This window comes from Odocoileus virginianus, chromosome 12 (genome assembly GCF_023699985.2).
Source record: "Odocoileus virginianus isolate 20LAN1187 ecotype Illinois chromosome 12, Ovbor_1.2, whole genome shotgun sequence".
Lineage (NCBI taxonomy): Eukaryota > Metazoa > Chordata > Mammalia > Artiodactyla > Cervidae > Odocoileus > Odocoileus virginianus.
In genome coordinates this window covers 49611874-49637736 of record NC_069685.1, presented here as the reverse complement: position 1 = coordinate 49637736, position 25863 = coordinate 49611874, and the positions used below count along the sequence as shown (strand labels likewise).

At 42.5% G+C, this 25863-nt stretch overlaps 2 protein-coding genes and 1 long non-coding RNA gene across 3 annotated transcripts; 2 read left to right on the top strand and 1 right to left on the bottom strand.

Moving 5' to 3' along the window:
• Positions 1–15: 15 nt before the first annotated feature.
• LOC139037781 (uncharacterized) lies at positions 16–10741 on the bottom strand. The gene is made up of 3 exons (XR_011490680.1): positions 10558–10741; positions 10136–10326; positions 16–1818 (listed from the first exon to the last, which is right to left on the bottom strand). It is a non-coding gene; the product is annotated as an uncharacterized lncRNA (long non-coding RNA).
• LOC139037780 (small ribosomal subunit protein eS6-like) lies at positions 5988–6969 on the top strand. The gene has a single exon (XM_070475182.1). The coding sequence runs from the start codon at positions 6003–6005 to the stop codon at positions 6948–6950; it is 948 nt and encodes a 315-aa protein (XP_070331283.1). The 5' UTR covers positions 5988–6002; the 3' UTR covers positions 6951–6969.
• Positions 10742–17841: 7100 nt separating the features above from the next.
• Positions 17842–18567, top strand: LOC110139550 (large ribosomal subunit protein eL19). Its single transcript, XM_020897491.2, has one exon. The coding sequence runs from the start codon at positions 17875–17877 to the stop codon at positions 18463–18465; it is 591 nt and encodes a 196-aa protein (XP_020753150.1). The 5' UTR covers positions 17842–17874; the 3' UTR covers positions 18466–18567.
• Positions 18568–25863: the final 7296 nt, after the last annotated feature.

Below are 25863 nucleotides of genomic sequence, written 5' to 3'. Positions count from 1 at the left end.
AGACCATAATTGAAATACAGTCAACTTTCTCTGGTTTAATGATTTGACAGTTAGCCATATCTGAGACCAAGGTCCCAAACTTCAATGTTAGGACCAAATTCCAGACATATGGGAGCAAAAAAGAAAGCGGAATAAGAAGACCTGAAGCTGAGATAGCTGAACTTGATTTCATTTATGCTGAGAAAGCTCAGGTTTTCTTCTATTACTATTGAAACTGTATCTTAATGGTTTTATTGAAGTGTGATTTACATACTATAAAATTTGCCAATTCAGTGATTCTCAGTAATTTACACAGTTATACCACCGTCACAGTTAATTTCAGAGCATTTCCATCTCCCAAGGGTCCTTTATACTGGGTACTCCTGATTCCCATTCTCAGCACAAGCAGCCACTAATCTACTTTCTGTTTTTATCTACTGTGTACATTTCATATAAAGGGAATTTTACAGAAAGTGTTTTTTGCCTTCTTTCACTTGACTGTTTTTGAAGCTTATCCACGTCATAGCATATCAGGGTTTTTATTCTTTATTATCACTGAGTCGTATTCCATGGTATGGATATACAGTTGGCCCTCCATATCCACAGGATTCATGCATCCTTGGATTCAATCAACCATGGATTGAAAGAAATTTTTTTTTACAGGTTTTGTTGGCTGTGCCATGTGGCTTGTGGGATCTTAGTTCCCTGACCAGGCCCTGGCAGCGAAAGGGCCAAGCCCTTACCATTGGATTGCTAGGGAATCCCGCCTCCAACCAGAAAAAAAAATTTTTTTTAACTCCTGAAAGTTCCAAAAAGCAAAACTTGAATTGGCCAACTCTGGCAACTATTGCCTTAACATTCACATTGTATTAGGTATTATAAGTAACCAAAAAGGTGATTTAAAGTATACAGAAGTCTGTATTATAGGTTATATGCAGTGCTCGCTTCGGCAGCACCTATACTATAGGTTATATGCAAATACCACAGCATTTTATATAGGGGACTTGAGCATGCTTTGGTTTTGATATCCATATGGTTCCAGGAACCAATCCCCTGAGGATACTGAAGGATGATTGTACCACATTTTGTGTATCTACTCACTAGTTGGTGGACATTTTGATTGTTTCAAGTTTGGGGCTATTATAAATAATACTGCTATGAACATTTGTAAACATATGTCTTCATGTGGACATATGTTTTTACTTCTCTTGAGCAGATGCCTAGTAATGGAATGTTGGGTGAAATAATAAATTTTTAAATTTATTCTTTTAAAGGTAACTGTCAAACTCTTCCTCAAAGTGACTGTGCCATTTTACATCCACATCTGCAATGTTTGAGAGTTCATCATGAAAATTTGATTTATTGGGAGTTCCCTGGTAGCCTAGTGGTTAGAATTCCCGGCTTTCTCTGCCATGGGCTGGGTTCAATTCCTGGTCGGGGAACTGAGATCCTAAGGAACTGAGATCTTAAAAGCCATGAGGCGAGGCCAAAAAAAATTTTTTTTAATTTCTGCTTTTATATTAAAATAGAAACCGAGGGAACCTCTATTGTTGATTCTGTTCTACACAATTTCCTTTTTTTTCTTTGTGGAAGGAGGCTCACCATCCAAAATGAAGGACTAGTGCTTACTGCAAACCCTTTGTCTGAATTCTGGATCTCTGAAGACATGGTTATTTAACAACAACTGTGATGTCAGAGGGCTTTAGCTTTAGAAGAAAATGCCAGGATAATGCACCTTAAGGCAAACTGGTATGTGGAACTTCCCTGGTGGTCCAGTGGTTACGACTCCATGCTTCCACTGCAGGGTACTTGGGTTTGATCCCTGGTCCAAGGACTAATCTTGGGGGAGAAAAAGAAAGATAAAATAGTGTGGCAGGCAGCTGTTAAGGTGACCGCCTATAATCATGTATTCCTGGTGTTCAGACCCTACGAAATCCCCTTCACTTGAATATGAAGGAGATTTAGTGGCTTCCTTCTAACAAAAAGTTGGAGAAAAATTAGGGCTTTTCAGTTCCAGGATTAGGTTACAAAAACTGTGGCTTTTGTATTGGATTGCCCACTTTCACTTACTTTGAAGAAGGCTAGCTGCCATGTTGTGAGCTGCCCTATGGAGAGGCCTACATGGCAGGGAACTGATGGCTCCAGCCACAAGGAGAACCTCATGGCCACAAATGAGCCTTGTGAATGAGCTTGGAAGAGGATCATCCTCCAGTCAAGCCTTGATATGACTGTAGCCCTGGTCAGTCTACCTTATTAGACATTGTTAGAAACCCTGTGCTTGAGACACTCAGTTAAACTGTACCAGACTCCTTTAACTCTTTTGTTGTTTAAGTCAATAAGTTTTTCGATAATTTGTTATGTAGCAATAGCTAACTAATACACATGACCACCCCCCCCTCAGAAAAAAAGTACATTTCTCATTTCCTGTGATTTCCATGTACATTCAGAATTCTTTAAAGACAAATGCTGAAGTCAGGAACTAGTAGTATAGTCAATAGAAGTTGAATTTTTAAATGCTTCCCCCTCCCCAGATGATTTTCAGGCAGCCATTTAAACAAAACCAAGTGTCATTGAGGAGCTATCATCAAAGACAATGAAGAATGTCATCCTGAAAGAGTTCAGGTATAGAGAAATATTGCTCAAATATTTTAAAAATAGCTGTGGCCATTTCAACCACTACTTCAGAAATGAAAGAAGGGGACTTCCCTAGTGGTCCAATGGTTAAGAATCCACTTTGAAGTGTAGGGAACACAGGTTCAATCCCTGGTGGGGGAACTAAGATCCCACATGCCTCTGGGCTACTGAGCCCACGTGCCACAGCTAGAGATCCCACATGACACAACTAAGACCTGATGGAGCCAAATAAATAATTTTAAAAGAAATGAAAGAAGTATCAAGTGAAAACCATATAAAGACTCTCTTTTTTTTTTTTTTCTCAGCTGTTGGCTCATTTTCCAAGGCCTTGAAAGAGAAAGAATAGGCAGAGTTGTGTGGGTTCTGGGATAAGATAGGCAGTAGTATCTTTTCTGGTTTCCATCAGCTGAGCCCCTGAAAGACTTTCAAACTTGGGAATCTAGTCCTGTGGATTCTATACTTGCTTTCTGATTTTCAGTGACCCTTCAGTGAGCCACATGGCCCTTTAATTTTCAACATAGCAATGATTAATCAAGTCTGAGGATTTGGAGATGAAAAAGTGATGTAGCCATGCAAACCAGAAATGAGAAGAGTGATTTGTGATCACTCAGTATAGCAGCACACATCAGATGATCCAGTATTTCCAGCAATTCATTTCCCTGCAATCATTTCTTTTCAGCTCTCTTCATTTGAACATGTTTAATGTATGATGATACATTATTCACTCAATACTCTTGATTTCACTTTCAAAAGCAGGAAGATTAATTCAAATCAAAACTAATGTGCACCCCCAAAATCCATCCTCTTCAAGTTTTTGCATAGACCAACCCTCATTTAAAAAAAAAAAGGAAAAAAAGAGCAGATGTAATTTCAAAAATAGGACCATGGCTAATTAAACCAGTGTTTTTTCCTAACCATGGTTACTCAGAATTCTTAGAGGCTAATCTATTTGTAGACACTCCAGGAATCCCAAAAGACTAAAGGCAATTAAAAAAGGAAAAAGTGCATGGTGTGATGCTTCCAGGAGGGCATTATTTACACACCTTGTGTGCAAAGTAACGACTTTCCCATAGGTTTGAAAAAACTGAGAGGGGTGTGACAAAATAGTAGGGAACACAGCAACATTATTTGAAAAGCTTTTAAATGAGCCATTTCCTCCACACAAGCACACTTTTGCTTGTTAAGTTGCTCGTTTTGTTTTACCTTGTGGGACAGAATAATGATGCAGTGACATTATTCACAAGGCAAGAGCTGGATGCCAGCTGAAATAGACACAGAAGAAAGAATTCTTTATTTTTCACTGGAAATGCTTGTGCTATGCAGAGCCAGAAATTTAAAGAAACTCAGCCTTTGATTTTTTCTGGTTCTCCCTTTTTCTTTTCATTTACCCTCCTTTGGGGAGGTGAGTTTCGTGGACAGCCTGTTATTTCAGGGGCCACAGATTTATGGAAGGCCAAAGATGTGAGGTATGCACCATTTGGAGAATGCAGGAGGGGATTTAAAATGGATGCATGCAGCACCGGTGACAGCTGAGCTGGCCATTAGCATGCAGTCGTCTTAGTTTGCTACAGGATACTGTGAGCCCTACAATGGAACCCTAAAGGGATCAAACTATAATTAATACTGACATTGCTGACCTATGATCTTAGAAGAGGGACTTGGATTCTCATTTGGAAGTAGATCAGATACTCACTGTCTTCCTTAAGCCCCCATATTTTCTTTTCCATAAGGTAAGCTGGGGCTTGAGAATGATAATGATGTTAATAAATGCGGTCCCTTCTATAGCACATACCATGTCCCAGCTCTGTTCTAGGTTCTTTCTATACAATAACTTACTTAATCCTCACAGCGATCCATTGATTCTCATTGGGAGGGGAGAATTTTGCTTCACCCCCTAGAGGACACTGGTATTTTTGGATATCACAATTGAAGGGGAAATGCTACTGGCATCTTGTGGGTAGTGACCAGGGATGCTGCTAAACACCCTACAATGCACAGGACAGCCCCAATCAGAGAATTATCCAGCCCTAAATATCAGTAGTGCTGAGGTTGGTTGACAAACCCTGCAGTCACCCTATGAAGTAAACAGGATTATTATATTCCCATTTGATAGGTGAGGAGACTGAAGTATGGAGAATTTAAGTCACCTTGCCTGAAGTCAGACTCATTAAATGACAGACCTGGGATTTAAAACCAGGCAGTGTGTCTCCCAATATCTGGACTCTAAACCACTTTGCTATTTGAAATAGTGATGGCCCAAGCTGGCTGTCTTGGAAAAATAAACTAATCTCCTTGGTTTCATCAAATACAAACTTCTAGAGAGTTAGCACCACAGATTACTGTTTCTTGATTAGAGAAATAACTGGCTATTGTAAAAGTCACCATCTGCAGGAGACAAGCTGGCAGTGCCTATCAAAACTGAAACTGCACCTTTCTCTTGACCCAACAAGGGTGAAAAGATGAATGTACAAGGATAATCACTGCAGTGTTGTTTGGAACAAAAAGTAGAAACTCCCATCAGTGGCAGACAGTTAAATGCCTTGTAGGGTATCCCAAATACACTGGAATACAGAACATTCTCAGCTGTTCAATGAAAGACGTAGATCTTTGCATTGATCTGAAAGGATCTTTAAGATCTATTGTTAAAAAAAAAGAAAAAAGGCAACTATGTGAGGTGATGGATATGTTAATACACTGAACTGTACTAATCACTTTGGAAAGTCTACATATATAAAATCTTGTTGTACACTTTAATTATATACAATTTTGTCAATTATATCTCAAAAAAGCTGAGGGGAAGCCAAAGCCAGTTGTTAAGCCAAAAAGCAGAAAATTAAAAAATGAAACAAAATAACAAAACATAAATGTGTAAGATATTTTGTATGATGTAGAAAGGGAAAGATATAAGCATCTGAATGCAGAGTTCCAAAGAATAGCAAGGAGAGATAAGAAAGCCTTCCTCAGTGATCAATGCAAAAGAAATAGAGGAAAACAGTAGAATGGGAAAGACTAGAGATTCTTCAAGAAAATTAGAGATTCCAAGGGACCATTTCATGCAAAAATGGGCTCAATAAAGGACAGAAATGGTATGGACCTAACAGAAGCAGAAGATATTAAGAAGAGGTGGCAAGAATACACAGAAGAACTGTACAAAAAAGATCTTCACCACCCAGATAATTACGATAATCACCCAGATCACTCACCTAGAGCCAGACATCCTGGAATGTGAATTCAAGTGGGCCTTAGGAAGCATCACTCTGAACAAAGCTAGTGGAGGTGATGGAATTCCAGTTGAGCTATTTCAAATCCTAAAAGATGATGCTGTGGAAGTGCTGCACTCAATATGTCAGCAAATTTGGAACACTCAGCAGTGGCCACAGGACTGGAGAATGTCAGTTTTCATTCCAATCCCAAAGAAAGGCAATGCCAAAGAATGCTTAAACTACTGTACGATTGCAGTTGTCTCACATGCTAGCAAAGTAACGCTCAAAATTCTCCAAGCCAGGCTTCCGCAATACGTGAAGCGTGAACTTCCAGATGTTCAAGCTGATTTTAGAAAAGGCAGAGGAGCTCTTTTTCGTGGTGCCTCGGAGGCTGTCGGCCACTTCAGAATGAAGCTGAACATCTCTTTCCCGGCCACTGGCTGCCAGAAGCTCATTGAAGTGGACGATGAACGAAAACTTCATACCTTCTACAAGAAGCGTATGGCCACAGAAGTTGCTGCTGACGTTCTGGGTGAAGAATGGAAGGGTTATGTGGTCCGAATCAGTGGCGGGAACGATAAGCAGGGTTTCCCCATGAAGCAGGGTGTCTTGACCCATGGCCGAGTTCGCCTGCTACTGAGTAAGGGGCATTCCTGTTACAGACCAAGGAGGACTGGAGAGAGAAAGCGCAAATCTGTACGGGGTTGCATTGTGGATGCCAATCTGAGTGTTCTCAACTTGGTCATCCTGAAAAAAGGGGAGAAGAATATTCCTGGACTCACTGATACCACAGTGCCTCGTCGCCTGGGTCCCAAAAGAGCTAGCAGAATTCGCAAACTTTTCAATCTCTCTAAAGAAGATGATGTCCGCCAGTATGTTGTGCGAAAGCCCCTAAACAAAGAAGGTAAGAAACCTAGGACTAAAGCACCCAAGATTCAGCGTCTCGTGACTCCAGGAGTTCTGCAACACAAACGCCGGCGTATTGCTCTGAAGAAACAGCGTGCTAAGAAAAACGAAGAGGCTGCAGAATATGCTAAACTTTTGGCCAAGAGGATGAAGGAGGCCAAAGAAAAAACGGCAGGAACAGATTGCCAAGAGACGGAGGCTGTCCTCTCTGAGAGCTTCTACTTCTAAGTCTGAGTCTAGTCAAAAATGAGATGTTCTAAGAGTAACAGATAAATAAGATCAGACATCAAAAAAAAAAAAAGAAAAGAAAAGGCAGAGGAATCAGACATCAAATTGCCACCATCCGCTGGATCATCGAAAAAGCAAGAGAGTTCCAGAAAAACATCTATTTCTGCTTTATTGACTATGCCAAAGCCTTTGACTGTGTGGGTCACAGTAAACTGGAAAATTCTGAAAGAGATGGGAATACCAGGTCACCTGACCTGCCTCTTGAGAAACCTGTGTGCAGGTCAGGAAGCAACAGTTAGAACTGGACATGCAACAACAGACTCAAAGGAAAAGGAGTACATCAAGGCTGTATATTGTCACCCTGCTTATTTAACTTATATGCAGAGTACATCATGAGAAACACTGGGCTGGAGGAAGCACAAGCTAGAATCAAGATTGCCAGGAGAAATATCAATAACCTCAGATATGCAGATGACACCACCCTTATGGCAGAAAGTGAAGAAGAACTAAAGAACTTCTTGATGAAAGTGAAAGAGGAGAGTAAAAAGTTGGCTTAAAGCTCAACATTCAGAAAACTAAGATCATGGCATCTGGTCCCATCACTACATGGCAAATAGATGGGGAAACAGTGGCTGAATTTAATTCTGGGGATTCCAAAATCACTGCAGATGGTGATTGCAGCCATGAAATTAAAAGACTCTTACTCCTTGGAAGGAAAGTTATGACCAACCTAGATAGCATATTAAAAAGCAGAGACATTACTTTGCCAACAAAGGTCCATCTAGTCAAGGCTATGGTTTTTCCAGTACTCATGTATGGATGTGAGAGTTGGACTATAGAGAAAGCTGAGCACCAAAGAATTGATGCTTTTGAACTGTGGTGTTAGAAAAGACTCTTGAGAGTCCCTTGGACTGCAAGGAGATCCAGCCAGTCCATCCTAAAAATCAGTCCTGAATATTCATTGGGAGGACTGATGTTGAAGCTGAAACTCCAATACTTTGGCCACCCAATGGGAAGAGCTGACTCATTTGAAAAGACCCTGATGCTGGGAAAGATTGAAGGTGGGAGAAGAAGGGGATGACAGAGGATGAGATGATTGGATGGCATTACTAACTCAATGGACATGAGTTTGAGTAAACTCCAGGAGTTGGTGAGGGACTGGAAGGCCTCGTGAGCTGCAGTCCATGGGGTCACAAAGAGTCAGACACAACTGAGTGACTGAACTGAGCTGATCCCTTTTTGCCATGTGTATACTATTTTCTGCTGAAGTGCCATATTAGTCAAACATAGGAGCTGCAGAAGCAGGTAGAACCTTTACTCCTGCCACCTGTACAGAGTCCATCTGTATGTGGCAGGAACTTAATAAACCTAAGTTGATTTATTTTGATAGAGACTTATTCTCAGTTTATTTATGTTTGCTTCTTTGAACCTGAAATGGCATATGCTTCCTATTCATACCTGCTGATGGCTACCAGCCATGGGCCATACTGATGGCCTTTAATGACCAAGGTCACCACCTAATGACCCAAGCATTTCTAGGCAGTGAGGGGGGACCATTGATGGAACAGCCAGACTTCCTTATCCACATATCTCCATCATATGTGGTTTGCACATTTGCATTCACTCACTGAATAAAGCTAACTTCTCTTCCAGTTAATAGCTTGATGTGGTCTTATAAGCACTGGAGCCAAGAAACCACGAGGGAGGGACCTTTTGGGGAACTATTCTAAGTCACCAGCCTTCTGCAGGCTTGAAGGAGGTCAGAGCTGAGGCCCTATGAGAGTTGGTTTCACTCTTCTTTGATCAGGGTTCTCTTACATTGCACGTGTGGCTCATTTCTGTCATCGGAGAGTCAATAAAGGACAAATCTTCATGCAGCAATAAGCAATTGATAGGCTTCTGGTATCCTGGAAATGACTCAGAAATCCTGTTACTGCAATTTATGATGATCTAGACACATGATTTTTTTTTTAAAGTTACATAATCCTTTTAAAGACATCTTGAGTATTTGTGTATCAGTCAGTATTCCCTGTGTAACAAACCACTCCCAACACAGTGTCTTGAACAATAAACTTTTAGAAATTTCTTAAGATTGTATGGGTAGATGGACTTGCCTAGAGGTGTTGGTATAGTGGATAGGAATTGCCTGCCAGTGCAGGGGATATGAGTTCGATCTCTAGTCCAGGAAGATTCCACATGCCATGGGCAACTAGGGCCCATGAGCCACAACTACTGAGCCAGCACACCGCCACTGCAACTACTGAAGGTCAAGCATCTAGAGCCCATGTTCCGCAGCAAGAAAAACCACCACAATGAGAAGCCCAAGCAACACAACTAGAGAGCAGCCCCCACTCACAGCAACTAGAGAAAGCCCTCGCTCGCCCAGCAACAAAGAGCCAATGCAATCAAAAACTAAAGTTAAAAAAAGATTGTACGGTTGACTGAATAATTCTTCCATTCTGGGCTGGCTTGACTGGGGTTGGATGGTATAGGATGGCCTCACTGACATGTCTGGCAGTTGGCTCTATGTCAGCTGCAGATAAGGACAACTGGCCATGTGTCTATCAACTGTATTTCAATTAAAAGAAGAAAAGTGAAATCATACAGATAAATAAAAATAAATGCATAGTGTGCAGTTCATTGGTTTTTAGTGTATACAGAGTTGTATAACCATCACTAGAGTATCATTTTCGAACATTTCATTGTCCCCCAAAGAAATCTAATACACATTAGCAATCACTCCATCCCCCCACTTCCCCCAGTCTCTAGCAACCACTAGTTTACTTTCTGATACTTGGGCTATTTCTTTTTTATTGTGGTAAAATATATATAACATAAAATTTGCCCCTTTAACCATTAAAAAAAATGTATTTGGCTGCACCAAGTCTTAGTTGCAGCACATGCAATCGTTGTTGCAGCATGTGGGTTCTTAGTTCTCTGACCAGGGATCAAACCCAGGCCCCATGTATTGGGAGCACAGAGTCTTAACCACTGGAGGGAAGCCCCCATTTTAACCATTTTTAAATATGCAATTCAGTGGCATCAAGTACACTCACATTATTGTCCAACCATCACCACCATTTACCTCCAGCACTTTTTCATCATCCCAAACTGAACTCTGTCCATTTAACACTAACTCTCCATTTCCTCCTCCCCTGGCCCCTGGTAACCACCAGTCTACTTACCGTCTCTGATTTTGACTACTTTCATACTTCATATAAGTGGAATAATACAGTATTTGTCCTTTCATGTCAGGCTTCTTTTAGTGTCTTCAAGGTTCATACATGTTATAGAGGTGTCAGAATTTCCTTCTCTCTGTCGCTCTCTTTTTTTTTCCTTTGGTCACACTGCAAGGTAGGGATTGAACCCACGCCCCCTGCATTGGAAACAGAGTCTTAACCACCAGACTGCCAGGGAAGTCCCTTTCCTTCTCTTCTGAGGCTGAATAGTCCCCTAATGTGTAGATAGATTATATTTTAACTAAGGCTATCTTATGCCAAGGTTTGAGAGTGGTTTTTCTAGACTGACCTCTAGTAATTAAGTACTAGACTCATTCACACATCTCCATCTCCTTCCAAACAAAAAATAAGACTTAGTCTGAACTTACCCCCTTTGTATCCTACGTGACTCAGGGAGAGCAAGGCAGGAGAGGTTCCAGGGAAGGGAGAGGTGACGGGGTGTGAAGTGGCCTGTTCCTGCATGTCTCCTTCAGGGCCAGGCCCTCTGACCTTTGCCACGTTGGGCCAGAGAGGCTGTGGGTGTCCTGGCTTTCAAAATATTTTGTTCCATGTTCTACATGCAGATAGGAATGACCCAGGTGAGAGGCCCGCTCCCAGTGGCCAAACACAGGCATGGCTGGTGCCAACTGGGCCTCTTGAGAAAACCCTCCATAGCCAGGAACTGAGGAGGCATGTTCAAAACTCTCAACCCCCAACGAAAGCCTGGCATTCGTGAGCTGCTTCAGCTCCAGGAGCAATCTCCATGAACTGCTTTTGAATAGGCTGACCTGAGGATTGTGCAAGGAGGTTCACATGTTGTTGATTGTTCTTTGTAATAGTGACACCCTCATTTGCTTCCACTGGGTGCTGCTCACACTCACCTCTACCGCCTTTATTCTGCACTAGTGTTGGAGCAGAATGACCAAAAATATACAAACCATAACTTGCCTTTCTCATTGCAAAGGATAAGGGAGCATGAAATAACAGAACCATCCTCTACTAGGAATTCATCCAACAAATAACAAGGGTTGATCTTTTGATCTGTATTAATACGCTCTGACAAGCTCTCTTCTAAGTACTTCAGATAAATGATATCATTTAATCTTCACAATCCACTCTTTATTTTTTATTGTATAAAGTTTACCAAAAAAATTGACCTTCCTTTTTTTGGTGGTACTGTGTGGCATACGGGATCCTAGTTCCTTGACCAGTGAAAGCATGCAGTCTTAACCATGGGGTGTTGGACCACCAAGGAAATCCCTCCAAATTAGCCATTTTAACCATATTTAAGTGTCCAGTTCATTGGCATCAAGTCCATTCACATTGTTTTATAACCATCAGTACTATCTGTTTACAGGGCTTTTTCATCATCCCAAACTGATACCTGGTACCCATTTCCCCTCCCCGGAGCCCTTAACACCTACCACTCTTTCTGTCTCTATAAATTTGCCTGCTCTAGGGACCTCACCATGCAGTATGTGACTTTCTACATTCTTCTTTCACTTAGATGATGTCTTTAAGGTTCATTCACATTGTAGCACGTGTCAGAACTTCATTCTTTTTGAAGCCAAATAATATTCCATTGTATATATATCATAGCTCACTCCCCCCCCCCCCCCCATATTTCAGAGGAGAAAACTCAGTCACAAAGTTTAAGTAACTCACTCAGGGGGACAGCCAGCAAATAGTATAGTCTTGGTGTGAACACGGGTTGCTGAGTTTCAGATCTGAGCTCCTTTGTACCCATGTCACAAAGAGACATTTCCACCAAGATATTCCTTGCAGCATTGCAATAACTAAAACCGGGCACCACCTCAGTGCTCATCAGCAGAGAACCAGTTAGACACAGTGTAAGATGCCCCAACAGCCAAATAGGATGCACACGTGGCAAATGATGCAACAGCTCTATTTGGATAAATAAGGAAGGGTCTCCAAGACGTTATCAAGAGGAAAAAAATAAGATACAAGACAATGAGTGTGCACTGCTGACATTAAGGTTTTTCAAAAGGTGGGGCAGGAAATAACATAAACATGCAGAGTACATCATGCAAAATGCTGGGCTAGATGACTCACAAGCTGGAATCAAGATTGCAGGGAGAAATATCAACAACCTCAGATATGCAGATGATGCCACTCTAATGGCAGAAAGGGAAGAGGAACTAAAGAGCCTCTTGAGGAAGATGAAAGAGAAGAGTGAAAAAGCTGGCTTAAAATTCAACATTCAAAAAACTAAGATCATGGCATCCAATTCCATTACTTCATGGCAAATAGATGGGAAAAAAGTGAAAAGAGTGACAGATTTTATTTTCCTGGGCTCCAAAATCACTGTGGACAGTGACTGCAGCCATGAAATTAAAAGACGCTTGCTCCTTGGAAGAAAAGCTATGACAAACCTAGACAGTATATTAAACAGCAGAGACATCTCTTTGCGACAAAGGTCCATATAGTCAAAGCTATGGTTTTTCCAGTAGTCATGTATGGATGTGAGAGTTGGACCATAAAGAAAGCTGAGCACTGAAGAATTGGTGCTTTTGAATTGTAGTGCTGGAGAAGGCTGTTGAGAGTCCCTTGGACTTCAGGGAGATCAAACCAGTCAATCCTAAAGGAAATTAACCCGGAATATTCACCAGAAGGACTGATGCTGAAACTGAAACTCCAATACTTTGGCCACCTGATTCAAAGAACTGACTCACTGGAAAAGACTCTGATGCTGGGAAAGATTGAAGGCAGGAGGAGAAGGCGATGACAGAGGATGAGATCGTTGGATGGCATCATCTACTCAAGGGGCATGAATTTTAACAAACTCTGGTAGATAGTGAAGGACAGGGAAGCCTGGCATGCTGCAGTCCATGGGGTTGTGAAGAGTTGGACCCAATTTAGCGACTGAACAACAACAAACTCACATGTGCTTAGACTACCTCTGGAAGGCAACAGGCTGATCACAGTGGTTGCTCCCTGGGAAAGAAGATTGGAAATTAGAAAAGAGGAGACCTATAATTTACAGGGCACCCCTTGGAACTATTTGAATTACTTAAATATTGCCTTTCCTTACAGGTTTATTGAGGTGTAACTGACGTATAACAGACTGCATATATTTAGAGTGTTTCATTTGATGACTTCTGGTACATATGCATCCGTAAAACATTGCCTCAATCCGGATGTGAACATATTCACCAACCTTTAAAGTTTTCTTGTGCCCTTTGTAATCCATCCCACAGCCCACATATTACTTTTTTTTTTAAGTGAAAAAAGTAGAAATAACAACCCATATGTCCCATCAATGGATGAGTGGATAGACACAATGCGGTCTATCCATGTAACAGAATAATATTCAGTCTTTAAAAGGGAGAAGGTTCTGACACATGGATTAATTTTTTTTAATATATTAAGGTATAATTGGTTTATTATATGTTTGAGTTGTACAACATAGTGATTCACAATTTTAAAGGTCATACTCCATTTATAGTTACTATAAAATACCAGCTGTATTCCTTGTGCTGTACTATATATCTTTGTATCTTATTTATTTTATATATTAGTCAACATGGATGAAACTTGAAGGCATCATGCTAACTGAAAGAAGCCAGACCCCAAAGGACAAATACTGTGTGATTCCACTTATGTGAAATAAGTAAAGTAGTCAGATTCACAGAGGCAGAAAGTAGACTGGTGGGACTTCCCTGATGGTCCAATGGTTAAAAATCTACCTTGCAATGCAGGAGATTCGGGTTTAATCCTTGGTTGGGGAAGATCCCACGTGCTTCAGAGCAACTAAGACCGTGCACCCCAGCGACTGAGCCCACGTCCTCTGAAGCCCATGTGCCACAACCAGAGAGCCTGTGCGCTGTAACGAAAATCCCTCATGCCACAGCTAAGACCTGACACAGCCAAAGAAAGAAATATTAAAATATATATATATATAGAATGATAGTTGCCAGGCGCTGAGGAGAGCAGGAAATGGGGGATTAGAGTTCAGTGGGTGCAGAGTTTCTATTTGGGGTGATGAAAAAATTTTGGAAATAGTCATGATGGTTGTACAAAACTTTGCATGTAATTAATGCCAATGAACTCTGCACTTCAGTGGTTAAAAATGGAAGTCTTACTATACATTTTATCACAATTTTAAAAGTAGCAATAAATAATGAACTACTGTCAGAAGGCCTTGGGGCTGAGAGAATATGGGAAATGCTCTTAGATTATTACACAAACGCCAAGGGGTTCAAAGTCAAAGTCCAGTAGCCAGCTCATTCACAGGAAACTTATTTGTGCTTCTAAGTGCCCACTGTCGTAATAGACGGTCTGCCTGTGCTGCACTCTGTCCTGCCATCTCTGCCATCTGGGGCACCCCCAGAGCTCCGCGAGTTCTCTTCTGGCAATTAACATGCTGCGGTACCTCTCATCTCCACAAAGGCAATCCTCTCTTGACGGCTCCCTTCCAGCCACCACCTCCTTTGTGCCTGCACTGCTCTTCACTGGGTGGACAATTGTCTGCCCCCTCGCACCCGTTCCTCCATTCCCCTTCTTTCTGAGCCCCACTGCTTCAAAGAAATGCTTTCACCAAGCATTTGGTGAAATGGCTGCCACATTGCAAAAGCCAACAGCCGATTCTCACTCATCGTCTGCCTGGACTTACCAGCAGTTTTGTCCCAGTTGATCACTGCCTCCTTCTGGAGACACTTTGGTCACCAGGCTCCTTGGCCTTGGCTCTCACGTGATGCTCTCACTCCCTCACTGGTCGCTCCTGCTCCATCTCCTTCACGAGTCCTTCCTCCCCTCCCTGACCCCTCAGCATGGACACACCCTCAGTTCAGCCCCTACACTCCCTTGATCATATCTCATCCCATCACACTCAAGGCCTAAAGTACCACAAAGTCCCTGTAGATTCCCATGTTGTTTCCTCCAGCCCTGACTCCTCTTGAACTCGGGGCTGCCTACTTGACATTTCCCGCTGAGATTCCTAATGGATTTCTCAAACTCAGCATGTTGCCAGAGCTCAGCCCCAGTTCCCCCACCTCCTGAAACTCTGCCTCCAATCTTCGGCTGCTCAGACATACCACCACCACCACCAAAGTGGGCTGTCCTTGGCTCCTCTTCCTCACTCCCCATCTCCAATGCATCTGTAGATCCTTTGGGCTCCTCCTTCAGAGCCTGCTATTTCTTCCACCTGCATCACTCACATCCTAATCCAAGCCACCATTATCTCTCATCCTCGTGGTTGCTGGGGTCTCCTGACGTATTTCCTTGCTTCCACTTCTGTTAACTCTATTTTCCAAATAATGTCCAGAGCAATACTTTAAAAACCCAAGCCAAAAACAAACAAACCAACCCAAGCCATGGCATGTGGCTCCCCTGCCAAAAATCTTCAGTTGGCTCCCATGTCAGAGTAAATGCTCCATGGTTCACCTTCACTTCCAAGGTCTCAAATATCCAAACATTCACTACCTCCTCCATCTTCTACTCCTTCCACTCTTCCTCTTGCTTACCCCAGTCCAGACACTGGCCTCCTTGAGTGTCTTCCAACCTGCCAAGGTCACCCCCGCCTTGGCATGTGCCTCTCCCTCTGGTTAGAATGCTCTTCCCTTTGGTAACACATGGCTAAGCCTTCATTCAGATCTTTGACCTCACTTTGGCTTCTTCTTATTGGAGAAGTCTTCCCTGAGCACCTGTTAAATACAATTGCACCTGCCTCATCGTGCTATACACCCTTAACCTGCTACAGTGTTCTTCATACCACTTATCACTACTAAATATATATTAGGTCATTTCTTTATCATTTGCTGCCTCCCGCTAGAAAGAAGCCCAGCAAGGGCAGGAACTTTCCTGCATCCAGTTCCAGACACTGGAATACTGCCTGACACTTTCCAGATGCTCAACAAATATTTTAGCGAGTTAATGAATGCTTCAATTGTGGATTTTAAATGCAGTTATGTGTGTGGTGTGTGTATGTGGGTTGTGCTTTTTGAATGCACTTCCAGAGAACCAGAGAAATGCTTGACAAGGTTTTAAAAAAAAAGTATATTTCTGTATCTTTATCTACATCCATCTATCTATCAGTATAAATACAGAGAACACAGAGAGATTAATGGAAATGGAACCAGATACAGCTATACCTGAATCTGCGTCTATATCTGTATCTATCCATATTTATATAGATAAGCAGATAAATATATACTTTAGATACATCTGAGTCCATTTCCATTAAACTCTTCTGATCATGATCAAATTAATACAAATACATGTAACAGGTTGGCTTCTGGATTTTTTTTTTTCCTGCTTTGTTCAGTTGTAACAAGATCACAGTTCTTTCCACTTTTCTGATAGCATATAGGAACCTGGTTCAGAACTGTCAGTATAGGTTTCCACTGTTTCTTTTTTTGGTTTTGTTTTTAAGCACATTGAAGTGAATTTAACCTTATAAGGGATTTATTAAGCTATTTCCAACCTCAAATTATTCAAAACCCAAGTTTTATTGGAATGGATGAAAAATAGAAGTCTTGGTTTTTCTTCCTTGCATTTTTTTTTTCTTTTCAGAAAATGAAATGCAAGATTTTGACCCTGTTTAAATAGATAATTAGGAAATTGATCATCATGTGTGCATGCTCAGTTGTGTCCGACTCTTTGTGACCCCTGGACTGTAGCCCGCCAGACTCCTCTGTCCATGGGATTTCCCAGGCAAGAATACTGGAGTGGGTTGCCATTTTCTACTCCAGGGGATTTCCCAACCCAGGGATCAAATCCACATTTCCTGAGTCTCTTGCATTGCAAGCAGATTCTTTACCATCTGAGCCATGGGCACCTCTAAAATCTATGTTGTCACTCTGCACTCACTAGGGTGACCACATTCAAAACAATGGAAAATAACAAGCATTGGCAAGGATATGGAGAAATTGAGACCTTTATTCATTGCTAAGAATTCGTGAGAATGTAAGATGGTGGAGCTGTTCTAGAAAACAGCTTGACAGTTCCTCAAAAAATTAAACATAGAATTACCATATGATCCAGCAATTTTGTTCCTAGGTATAAACCCCCAAAATTGAAAACAGGAACTCAAAATAATATGTGTTCATGCATGTTCATAACAGCACTCTTCACAATAACCAAAAGGTAGAAACATCTCAAAAGTCCATAATTGGGTGAATGGATAAACAAAATGTAATATATTCATGCAATGGAATATTATTCTGTTATTAAGAACAATGAAGTTCTGATACATACCACGATGAATGAACCTCAAAAACATTATGCTAAGGAAAGAACTGAGACACAAAAGGCCATAGACTATATGATTCCACATATATGAAATACCCAGAATAGACAGATCCATAGAGACAGAAAGCGGATTGGTGGTTGCCAGGGACTGGGGGGAGGGAAGGATGGGTGGGGGTGACAGCTAATGGGCACTGGGTTTTCTTTTGAGATAACAAATATGGTTTAGAATGAGACAGAGGTAGAAGTTTTACAGCATTATAAATGTACTAAATGCCACTGAACTGTTCACTTAAAATGGTTAATTTTAGGACTTTCCTGGTGGTCCAGTGGTTACAACTCTGAGCTACTACTGCAGGGGGCATGGGTTCTATCCCTGGCTGGGGAACTATGATCCCTGCACAGAGCATGGTGTGGCCAAAAAAAAAAGGTTAACTTTATGTTTTGTGAATTTCACTTAAATTAAAAAAAAAAAGCCTTTCGCCGCTGCGGCCGCGGCCATGAGTATGCTCAGGCTTCAGAAGAGGCTTGCCTCCAGCGTCCTTCGCTGTGGCAAAAAGAAGGTCTGGTTGGACCCCAATGAGACTAATGAAATCGCCAATGCCAACTCCCGCCAGCAGATCCGGAAGCTGATCAAAGATGGGCTGATCATCCGGAAGCCTGTGACTGTCCATTCCCGGGCTCGATGCCGGAAAAACACCTTGGCTCGCCGGAAGGGCAGGCATATGGGTATAGGTAAGCGAAAGGGTACTGCCAATGCTCGAATGCCTGAGAAGGTAACCTGGATGAGGAGGATGAGAATTCTGCGCCGGCTGCTCAGACGATACCGTGAATCTAAGAAGATTGACCGCCACATGTATCACAGCCTGTACCTGAAGGTGAAGGGTAACGTGTTCAAAAACAAACGGATTCTCATGGAACATATCCACAAGCTGAAGGCAGACAAGGCTCGCAAGAAGCTTCTGGCGGACCAGGCTGAGGCCCGCAGGTCTAAGACCAAGGAAGCCCGCAAGCGCCGGGAAGAGCGGCTCCAGGCCAAGAAGGAGGAAATCATCAAGACTCTGTCCAAGGAGGAAGAGACCAAGAAATAAAGTTCTCCCCCTCTTCTCTGTACATAGTGGCCTCGGCAATTGCATAGATCACTCGTTCAATAAAAGACAAGCCTCTAAAAAAAAAAAAAAACAAAACAAAAACCTGTCTTGGCTTCATGTTAGATCCTTTAATTTGCATAACCTTGGCTTTCATTATGAAACAGTTAGCATTTTTGCAAATACCTAGGATGAAAAGGATTGCATGTCTCTGTAGAGAACACAAATTATAAAATTTCTAGGGCAGAGGGGACAAAACAGAGTTCCTAGTCAGAAAGGAAACTCCATTCATCTTATTCTCCTCCTTCTGGTAAATATATACTACTAAAGAATCTGGGACTTAATTAAGTATTAAATTTAGCTCCTCTTTCTTTGAAACATCTTCCCTTCCTATCACAGTTACTTACCCCCAGGGGGCTGCCTGCAACACTCAGTGTTGGTTCCTCACCAGCATCTTTTCTTTCCTTTCTCCCAGATTTCATTCAGGCATCTCCCTTCCCCCACACAGCTCTGAGCCTCCAGGAAGCTGTCCTCAACCCCAGAAATGATTAATCTTACAATAATCCATTCCCCTTACCAGTGACTAGTTCAAATATAACCATGTGACCCAAATCTCTTGAATGATATGTCAAGGGAAAGTTTACCAATGGTCTAGTGGTTTAAAAAATATGTCTACATACTCTCTGACATGCCTCCCTTAAGTGGAGCTTAGTTCTAGTCCCCTTGTAACTGGGCTGGACCTAGTGACGAACTTCATGGACATGATGAAAATGATGATATGTCACTTTCAAGATGTAGTTATTTAAAAGACTGCAGCTTCTATCTTGAGTTGTCTCTTCTTCAGACAACTTACTTGGTGGAAAGCCAGCTGCCATGGCAAGAGGGCACTCAGAAAACTTGTGGAGGTACCCACACGGGAAGGAACCAAAGCCTCCTGCAACAGCCAGTGAGAAACTGAGGCCAACAAACACATGAGTGAGCTTGAGAACATGTGTCACTCCAGTGCAGTACAACTCATACACCTTCTTGCCTATTGAAGGCAGGACTCACTTTTAAGTGGCACAGAAATCGAGAACAAACTGGCATTTGTTGTTCGGATGCTAAGTCGTGTCCAACTCTTTGCAACTCCATGGACTGCAGCACGCTAGGAGTCCCTGTCCTTCACTGTCTCTCGGAATTTGCTCAAACTCATGTCCATTGAAGTCAGTGATGCTATCCAACCATCTCATCCTTTCCTTCTCCTCCTGCCCTCAATCTTCCCCAGCATCAGGGTCTTTTCCAGTGAATCAGCTGTTTGCATCAGGGGGCCAAAGTATTGGAGCTTCAGCTTCAGCATCAGTCCTTCCAGTGAATACTCAAGGTTGATTTCCTTTAGGGTTGACTGGTTTGATCTCCTTATTGTCCAAGGGACTCTCAAGAGTCTTCTCCAGCACCACAATTTGAAAGCATCCATTCTTTGGTGCTCAGCCTCTTTATGGTCCAACTCTCACATCTGTACATGACTACTGGAAAAACCACAGCTTTGACTATACAGACCTTTAGACTTGGGGACTCAAACAATGTCACTGGGACTTAGTCCCTCTCCATTTCTCAGTTCTGTTATCATCTATGTTGACTCTACTCCCAGGCAGGTCCTCTTTCCATGGTAGCAAAGATGACCCCTTGTAGATCTAGGTTTTCATTCTGACCAGCTTGGCAATCCCCAAAGACAGGATTCCAGCAAAAGTCCTGGGGCTGAGATTCCTTAAAAAACTAAGAATAAAACCACGATATTACCTAGCAATCCTACTCCTAGGCATATACCCTGAGGAAAACAAAATTGAAAAAGACACATGTATCCCATTGTTCATTGCAGCACTATTTACAATAGCTAGAACATAAAAGCAACCTAGATGTCCATCGACAGATTAATGGATAAAGAAGTTGTGGTACATATACACAATGGAATATTATTCAGCCATAAAAAGGAATGCATTTGAGTCAGTTCTGATGAGGTGGATGAACCTAGAACCTCTTATACAGAGTGAACTAAGTCACAAAGAGAAAGATAAATATCATATTCTAACACATATATATGAAATCTTGAAAAAGGTACTGAAGAATTTATATACAGGGCAGCAATGGAGAAACCGACATAGCGAATACACTTATGGACATGGGGAGAGGGGAGGAGATAGTGAGCTGTGTGGAAAGAGTAACATGGAAACTTACATCACCACATGTAAAACAGATAGCCAAGGGGAATTTGCTGCATGGTTTGGGAAACTCAATCAGGGGATCTGCATCAACCAAGAGGGGTGGGATGGGGAGGGAGATGGGAGGGAGCTTCAAAAGAGAGGGGATATATGTATACCTATGGCTGATTCATGTTGAGGTTTGACAGAAAACAACAAAGTTCTGTAAAGCGATTATACTTCGATAAAAAAATTAATTAATTAAAAAAGTCCCAGGGCCAATGCTCATCAGGCAGAACTGAGTTACGTGTTCTCTCGTGAACCTGTCACTGTGGCTGGGGGATTAGAACATCCTGACTGGCCAGGCCTGAGTCACGTGACTACTTCCAGAGTAGGAGCAGGCTGTGGATCAAGAAGTGAGGGAAACACAGTTCCCCAAAGAAAAACTGCACTTAGGAGAAGAAAGTGAAAGCAACATACCTCCACCTGACTTTCCACATCTCTTGCTGCTTCCTGTAAACATGTCCACGTCTCCTCCAACCTACAAACACGACAAAACATTCTCATCTCCCTTGAGCTTCTGCAGATCACCCTCCTTCCTCTGGTTGCCAGAATTCTAGTCTACATAGCCTGCTCCACTTCCTGACTTTTTGTACCCTCCTCAGTCCTGGATAACCAAGCCTCCAGCCCTGCCAGTCCATTCAAAGGGCTCCAGTGGCCATCAATGCCCCAATGCCCAGTGTAGTGGCATTCCTCCTGTCCCTGTCCTTTTTGGCCTCTTGCCTACACACTATACCACTGACCACCATTTCCTGTTCCCCTGATAAGAGTGGTTTCTGGACATCTACACAACAGGGCCTCTTCTGACCTCTCAGGATCTTCTTTTCCTGTTTCTTTCATTCCTGCCCAACTGCCACTGTTATCCAGGCTCTGTCTTAAGCCTTCATGTCATTTCACATCTACATTCTCTTCTGGGCATTCTTTTTTACACTCATTGTGGTTGTCGTTCAGTCACTCAGTTGTGTCTGACTCTTTGCGACCCCATGGACTACAGCACACCAGGCTTCCCTGTCCTTCACCATCTCCCAGAGCTTACTCAAACTCATGTCCAATGAGTCAGTGATGCCATCCAACCATCTTGTTCTCTGTCATCCCCTTCTCCTTCCACCTTCAATCTTTCCCAGCATCAGGGTCTTTTCAAATAAGTCAGCTCTTCTCATCAGGTGGCCAAAGTATTGGAGCTTCAGTTTCAGCATCAGTCCTTCCAAAGAACATTCAGGGTTGATATCCTTTAGGGTTGACTGGTTTGATCTCCTTGCAGTCCAAGGGAGCCTCAAGAGTCTTCTCTAACACCACAGTTTTATACCAATAGCTTTGGCCACACATGTACAGTGAGGAATCCCCAAATCTTTCCTGCTCTAAGCTCAGGGCTCATCCCATCACCTGCCTGCCACTCATTTCTACTAGAATTCCTACAGAACCTTCAGAGCTGCATGTCCTCTTGGCCAGCATCACTTCATTCCCAAGTCCAGGTTGCCTGTGTTGAATGCCAGTTTTACTCTTTGACAGCCAGGTGATCATGGACAAATTATTTCATTTTTCTTTATTATATATTTTTGACCCTACCATGTGGCATGTGGGATCTAGTTCCCTGACCAGGGATCTAATTCATGCCCCCTGGATGGAAAGCACTAGTCTTAACCACTGGACCACTAACAGGGGGCTTCTCACTCTTCTATTTCTCAGTTCCCTCATCTATAAAATGGAGATGATAACAGTACCTAACAAATAACACAGGTTCAGAGGGTTAGATTATGGACATCTTTTAGGGCCCACTACTCTACATGTCACCCAAACACATGGCACCCATGCTCTATGCAGCTGGGCATCCCCTGCTGTTCTTAGGATCTACCGGGCACTTCCTCCCCTCTCTTCCTTTGCTCTCTGCTGAATGACCCCAGCCGACCCCTTTCCACCTGCCAATCTCTGCACTTTAACATCAAGGCTTGTCTCAAATTGCACTTCTTTTTTGTAGCTTCCCTTCACCCCCAAACCAAGTAGAATGAAGCACACCCTTTTTCCATTCCCAGAGCATAGCATTTTATGACAGTGACTCACAGTAGCTAGTTTATATTATCAGATCACTTGTTTGATCACTTGATCAGATCACTGGAAGCCTTTGAAGACTTTTGTTTGATCATTTTTATTGCCCCACGCTCCCAACACATAACTTGTGGCATTTAATAGAGTGCAAAAAATAATATTTGCTGAATCTAACAACTGCTAGTGAAATGCATTAAGATTTCCTAAGTTCGAGCTTGTAGAGGGATGGCTTTATGATGGATGTCAGCTGTTTCATCTACCCAGTGGACATTCCTAACCCCTTCGTTTGCATAACAGCTCCCAGCCAGCCTTCCCGTGGGAAACTCCCTTTCCCCACACAAGGTGGTTACAAGGCCCCACAGACCACAGCACACTGGCACATGGCATAGGTCTGGCCAGTCAGAGCCAGAGTGATCATCTCAGATAGGGGCGTGTGGTCCAGCCCAGGCTAAAGAGAATGAAATCCTGGGATTTTTCATGGAGGCTGGAGAGAGAAGGAGCCCGAGTTGATGTGAGCAGTGCCTGGGGCTCTCTGGGGCCCTGGGGCTCCCATCCGCCTCCACCTGGAAGAAGCCCAGCTGCAGGCAGAAAGCTGTGGGCAGTCAGTGAGATGGTGGCTGTGGAACAACCGTCCCGAAGGTCCGTCCCTGAACCTGGCCTTGGGCTTCCCTGGTGGCCCCGATGGTAAAGAATCTGCCTGCAGTGCGGAAGACCTGGGTTCAATCCTTGGGTTGGGAAGATCCCCTGGAGAAGGGAATGGTAACCCATTCCAGTATTCTTGCCTGGAGAATCCCATGGACAGAGGAGCCTGGTGGGCTACAGTCCACGGGGTCACAAAGAGTTGGACACAACTGAGCGACTAACGCTTTTCAATGCTGGTTTTGCCTCTGTAAGGCTTCATGATGTAATACTCCTCATGCTGTGGAAACCCAGCAAGGTGACTTCTCACTGCCCTGAAGTGCCAGGCATCTCCTCCTTCCAGCTCTCCTGACCTACTTTTGAGGAGGCGATACTGATGATACTGACGGGGGTAGCATTCAGAAGTCTGTAAAGCAGGGATGAGGAGAGAAAGTAGTGAATTCATCTCCCTGACAAATACTTTATGATCATCTGTGATGTGAGGGAAGGCCCTGAAGTGCCACTTCAGGGCACTGTATATTAATCAAGACTCTTTCAGTGACAGAAAATCAAGAGAACCTGGATTGAGAGAATAAATAAATAAGGGAATGGAATTTATTGGCTTATGTAACTGCGAAGTCCAGGAGTAGGGCTGACTTCAGGCACAGCGGATCAAGAGGCTCAGACTATGACATCAGGGACTGACCCCTCTCTCTCTGTCCCCTTTGCTTTTTTCTGCATTGATTTTATTATCAGGTGGTCTCTTTCCACATGGGAGAAAAGACGGTCACCACCAGCCCCAAATGTATTTATTACCAGCAAAGAAGGAATGTGTGATATATAGAGGGCAGTAAGTTTAGACAGAGAGTTGGAGACTCTTATCTATTAGAAATGCATTAGTCTATAAGTAATAGAACACCCTACTAGTGGGACTTAAAAGATCAAGGTTTGTTTATTGCATATGTTAGCTGTCTAAAGATAAGTAATTCCAAGCTTGGTTCTCCCTGCATGCCAGGGGCCCAGGTTTTTTCTCTCATTCTGCTCTGCCATCCTCAGCATGTCAGCAACATTGTCCCTCTGGGTCATAAAGTGGCTGCTGTGAAACCAAGTGTCATATCCTCACACAGAGGCATTCTCAGAAGGAAGGAAGGAAAGAAGGAAGAGGGCAGGAGCAAAAACCGCTTTCTCATTTTCATGCTTTTCATTTCAGAGGGTAAAATCTTTTCCAGAAATCCCGAGCAAATTTCCTTCTCCATCTCACTGGCGAAAATCAAGTCACATGACCATCTCTGACCATCTCTTGCACAGGGGAATAGGATTGATACCATCAACTAGGAGCAATCATGATTTATCTCTTTGCTAAGAGAGCAGCACAATTATCCAGATATTCACCCTGTTGGGAGTTTCTGGGCTGGTGAGGCCTACCCCCAATCTTGGGAGGTAAATCAAGATTGTCTTCAGGGAGTATGGGGGAGTCTCTTGGGAGGGCTTCTGTACCAGTTCTTTGGTGAGGTTGTTGAGCTGCTCATTAACCAATCCAGAACTTGACCTGCCTCCATCCTTGTTCTGTGAAATAATTAATCTCTTATTGTGTAAGCCATTTTGAGTTGAGATAGGCATCCTCATTCTCCTCTAACTCAGACAGAATTTGCTCAAGACAACACTTTCCACACTGGTCTTAGAGCTCCAAGGACAGGGGGTGCGGGGTAGGCCGGCTCTGTCCTTCCAAGGTCCATCTCAACTAAGGCCTTGTCCCTACAGCTTTTCCATGCCCAGTCACAGTCATCCTGCCCTCTTCTGAATCCCACGCCTTTTCTGTGTCTTCTTATTGCCTTTCTCAATTCATCTTCCTTTAAAAAAAAATGAAGTTTTTATTTTTATTTATTTGGCTGCCTGGGTCTTAGTTGTGACATATGGGATCTAGTTCCCTGAACAGGGATTGAACTTGCGCCCCCTGCATTGGGAGCACAGAGTCTTAGCCACTGGACCACCAGGGAAGCCCCCTACTTGTGTATTTTATTTATTTTTTTTTTTTTTATTTTTTTTTTTTTTATGGTGTTGGTGGTAACTTCTCTTTAATTTCTAATTTTATTGATTTGGATTCTCTCTTTTTTTCTTTTTTTTTTTTTTTTTTAATTTTTATTAGTTGGAGGCTAATTACTTTACATCATTACAGTAGTTTTTGTTATTACTTGTGTATTTTAAAAGAGAAAGCTCTTATTATTGTTTTATAGCACTTAGAATATATAGTTGTAAATAGGATAAGTAGAAATAAGTGGAGATGTGAGTTACATAACAAAAATTGGTATTGAATCTCTCAAATTAAATTTGACTTGTAATAATATAAAAGAAGAAATAAAGTTGGATATATAATAAACAACAAGGTCCTATTGTATATAGTATTGCACAGGGAACTATATTTGATACCTTGAGATAAACCATAATGGAAAAGAATATTAAAAAAGGCATGTATGTATAACTGAATCACTTTGCTGAACAGCAGAAA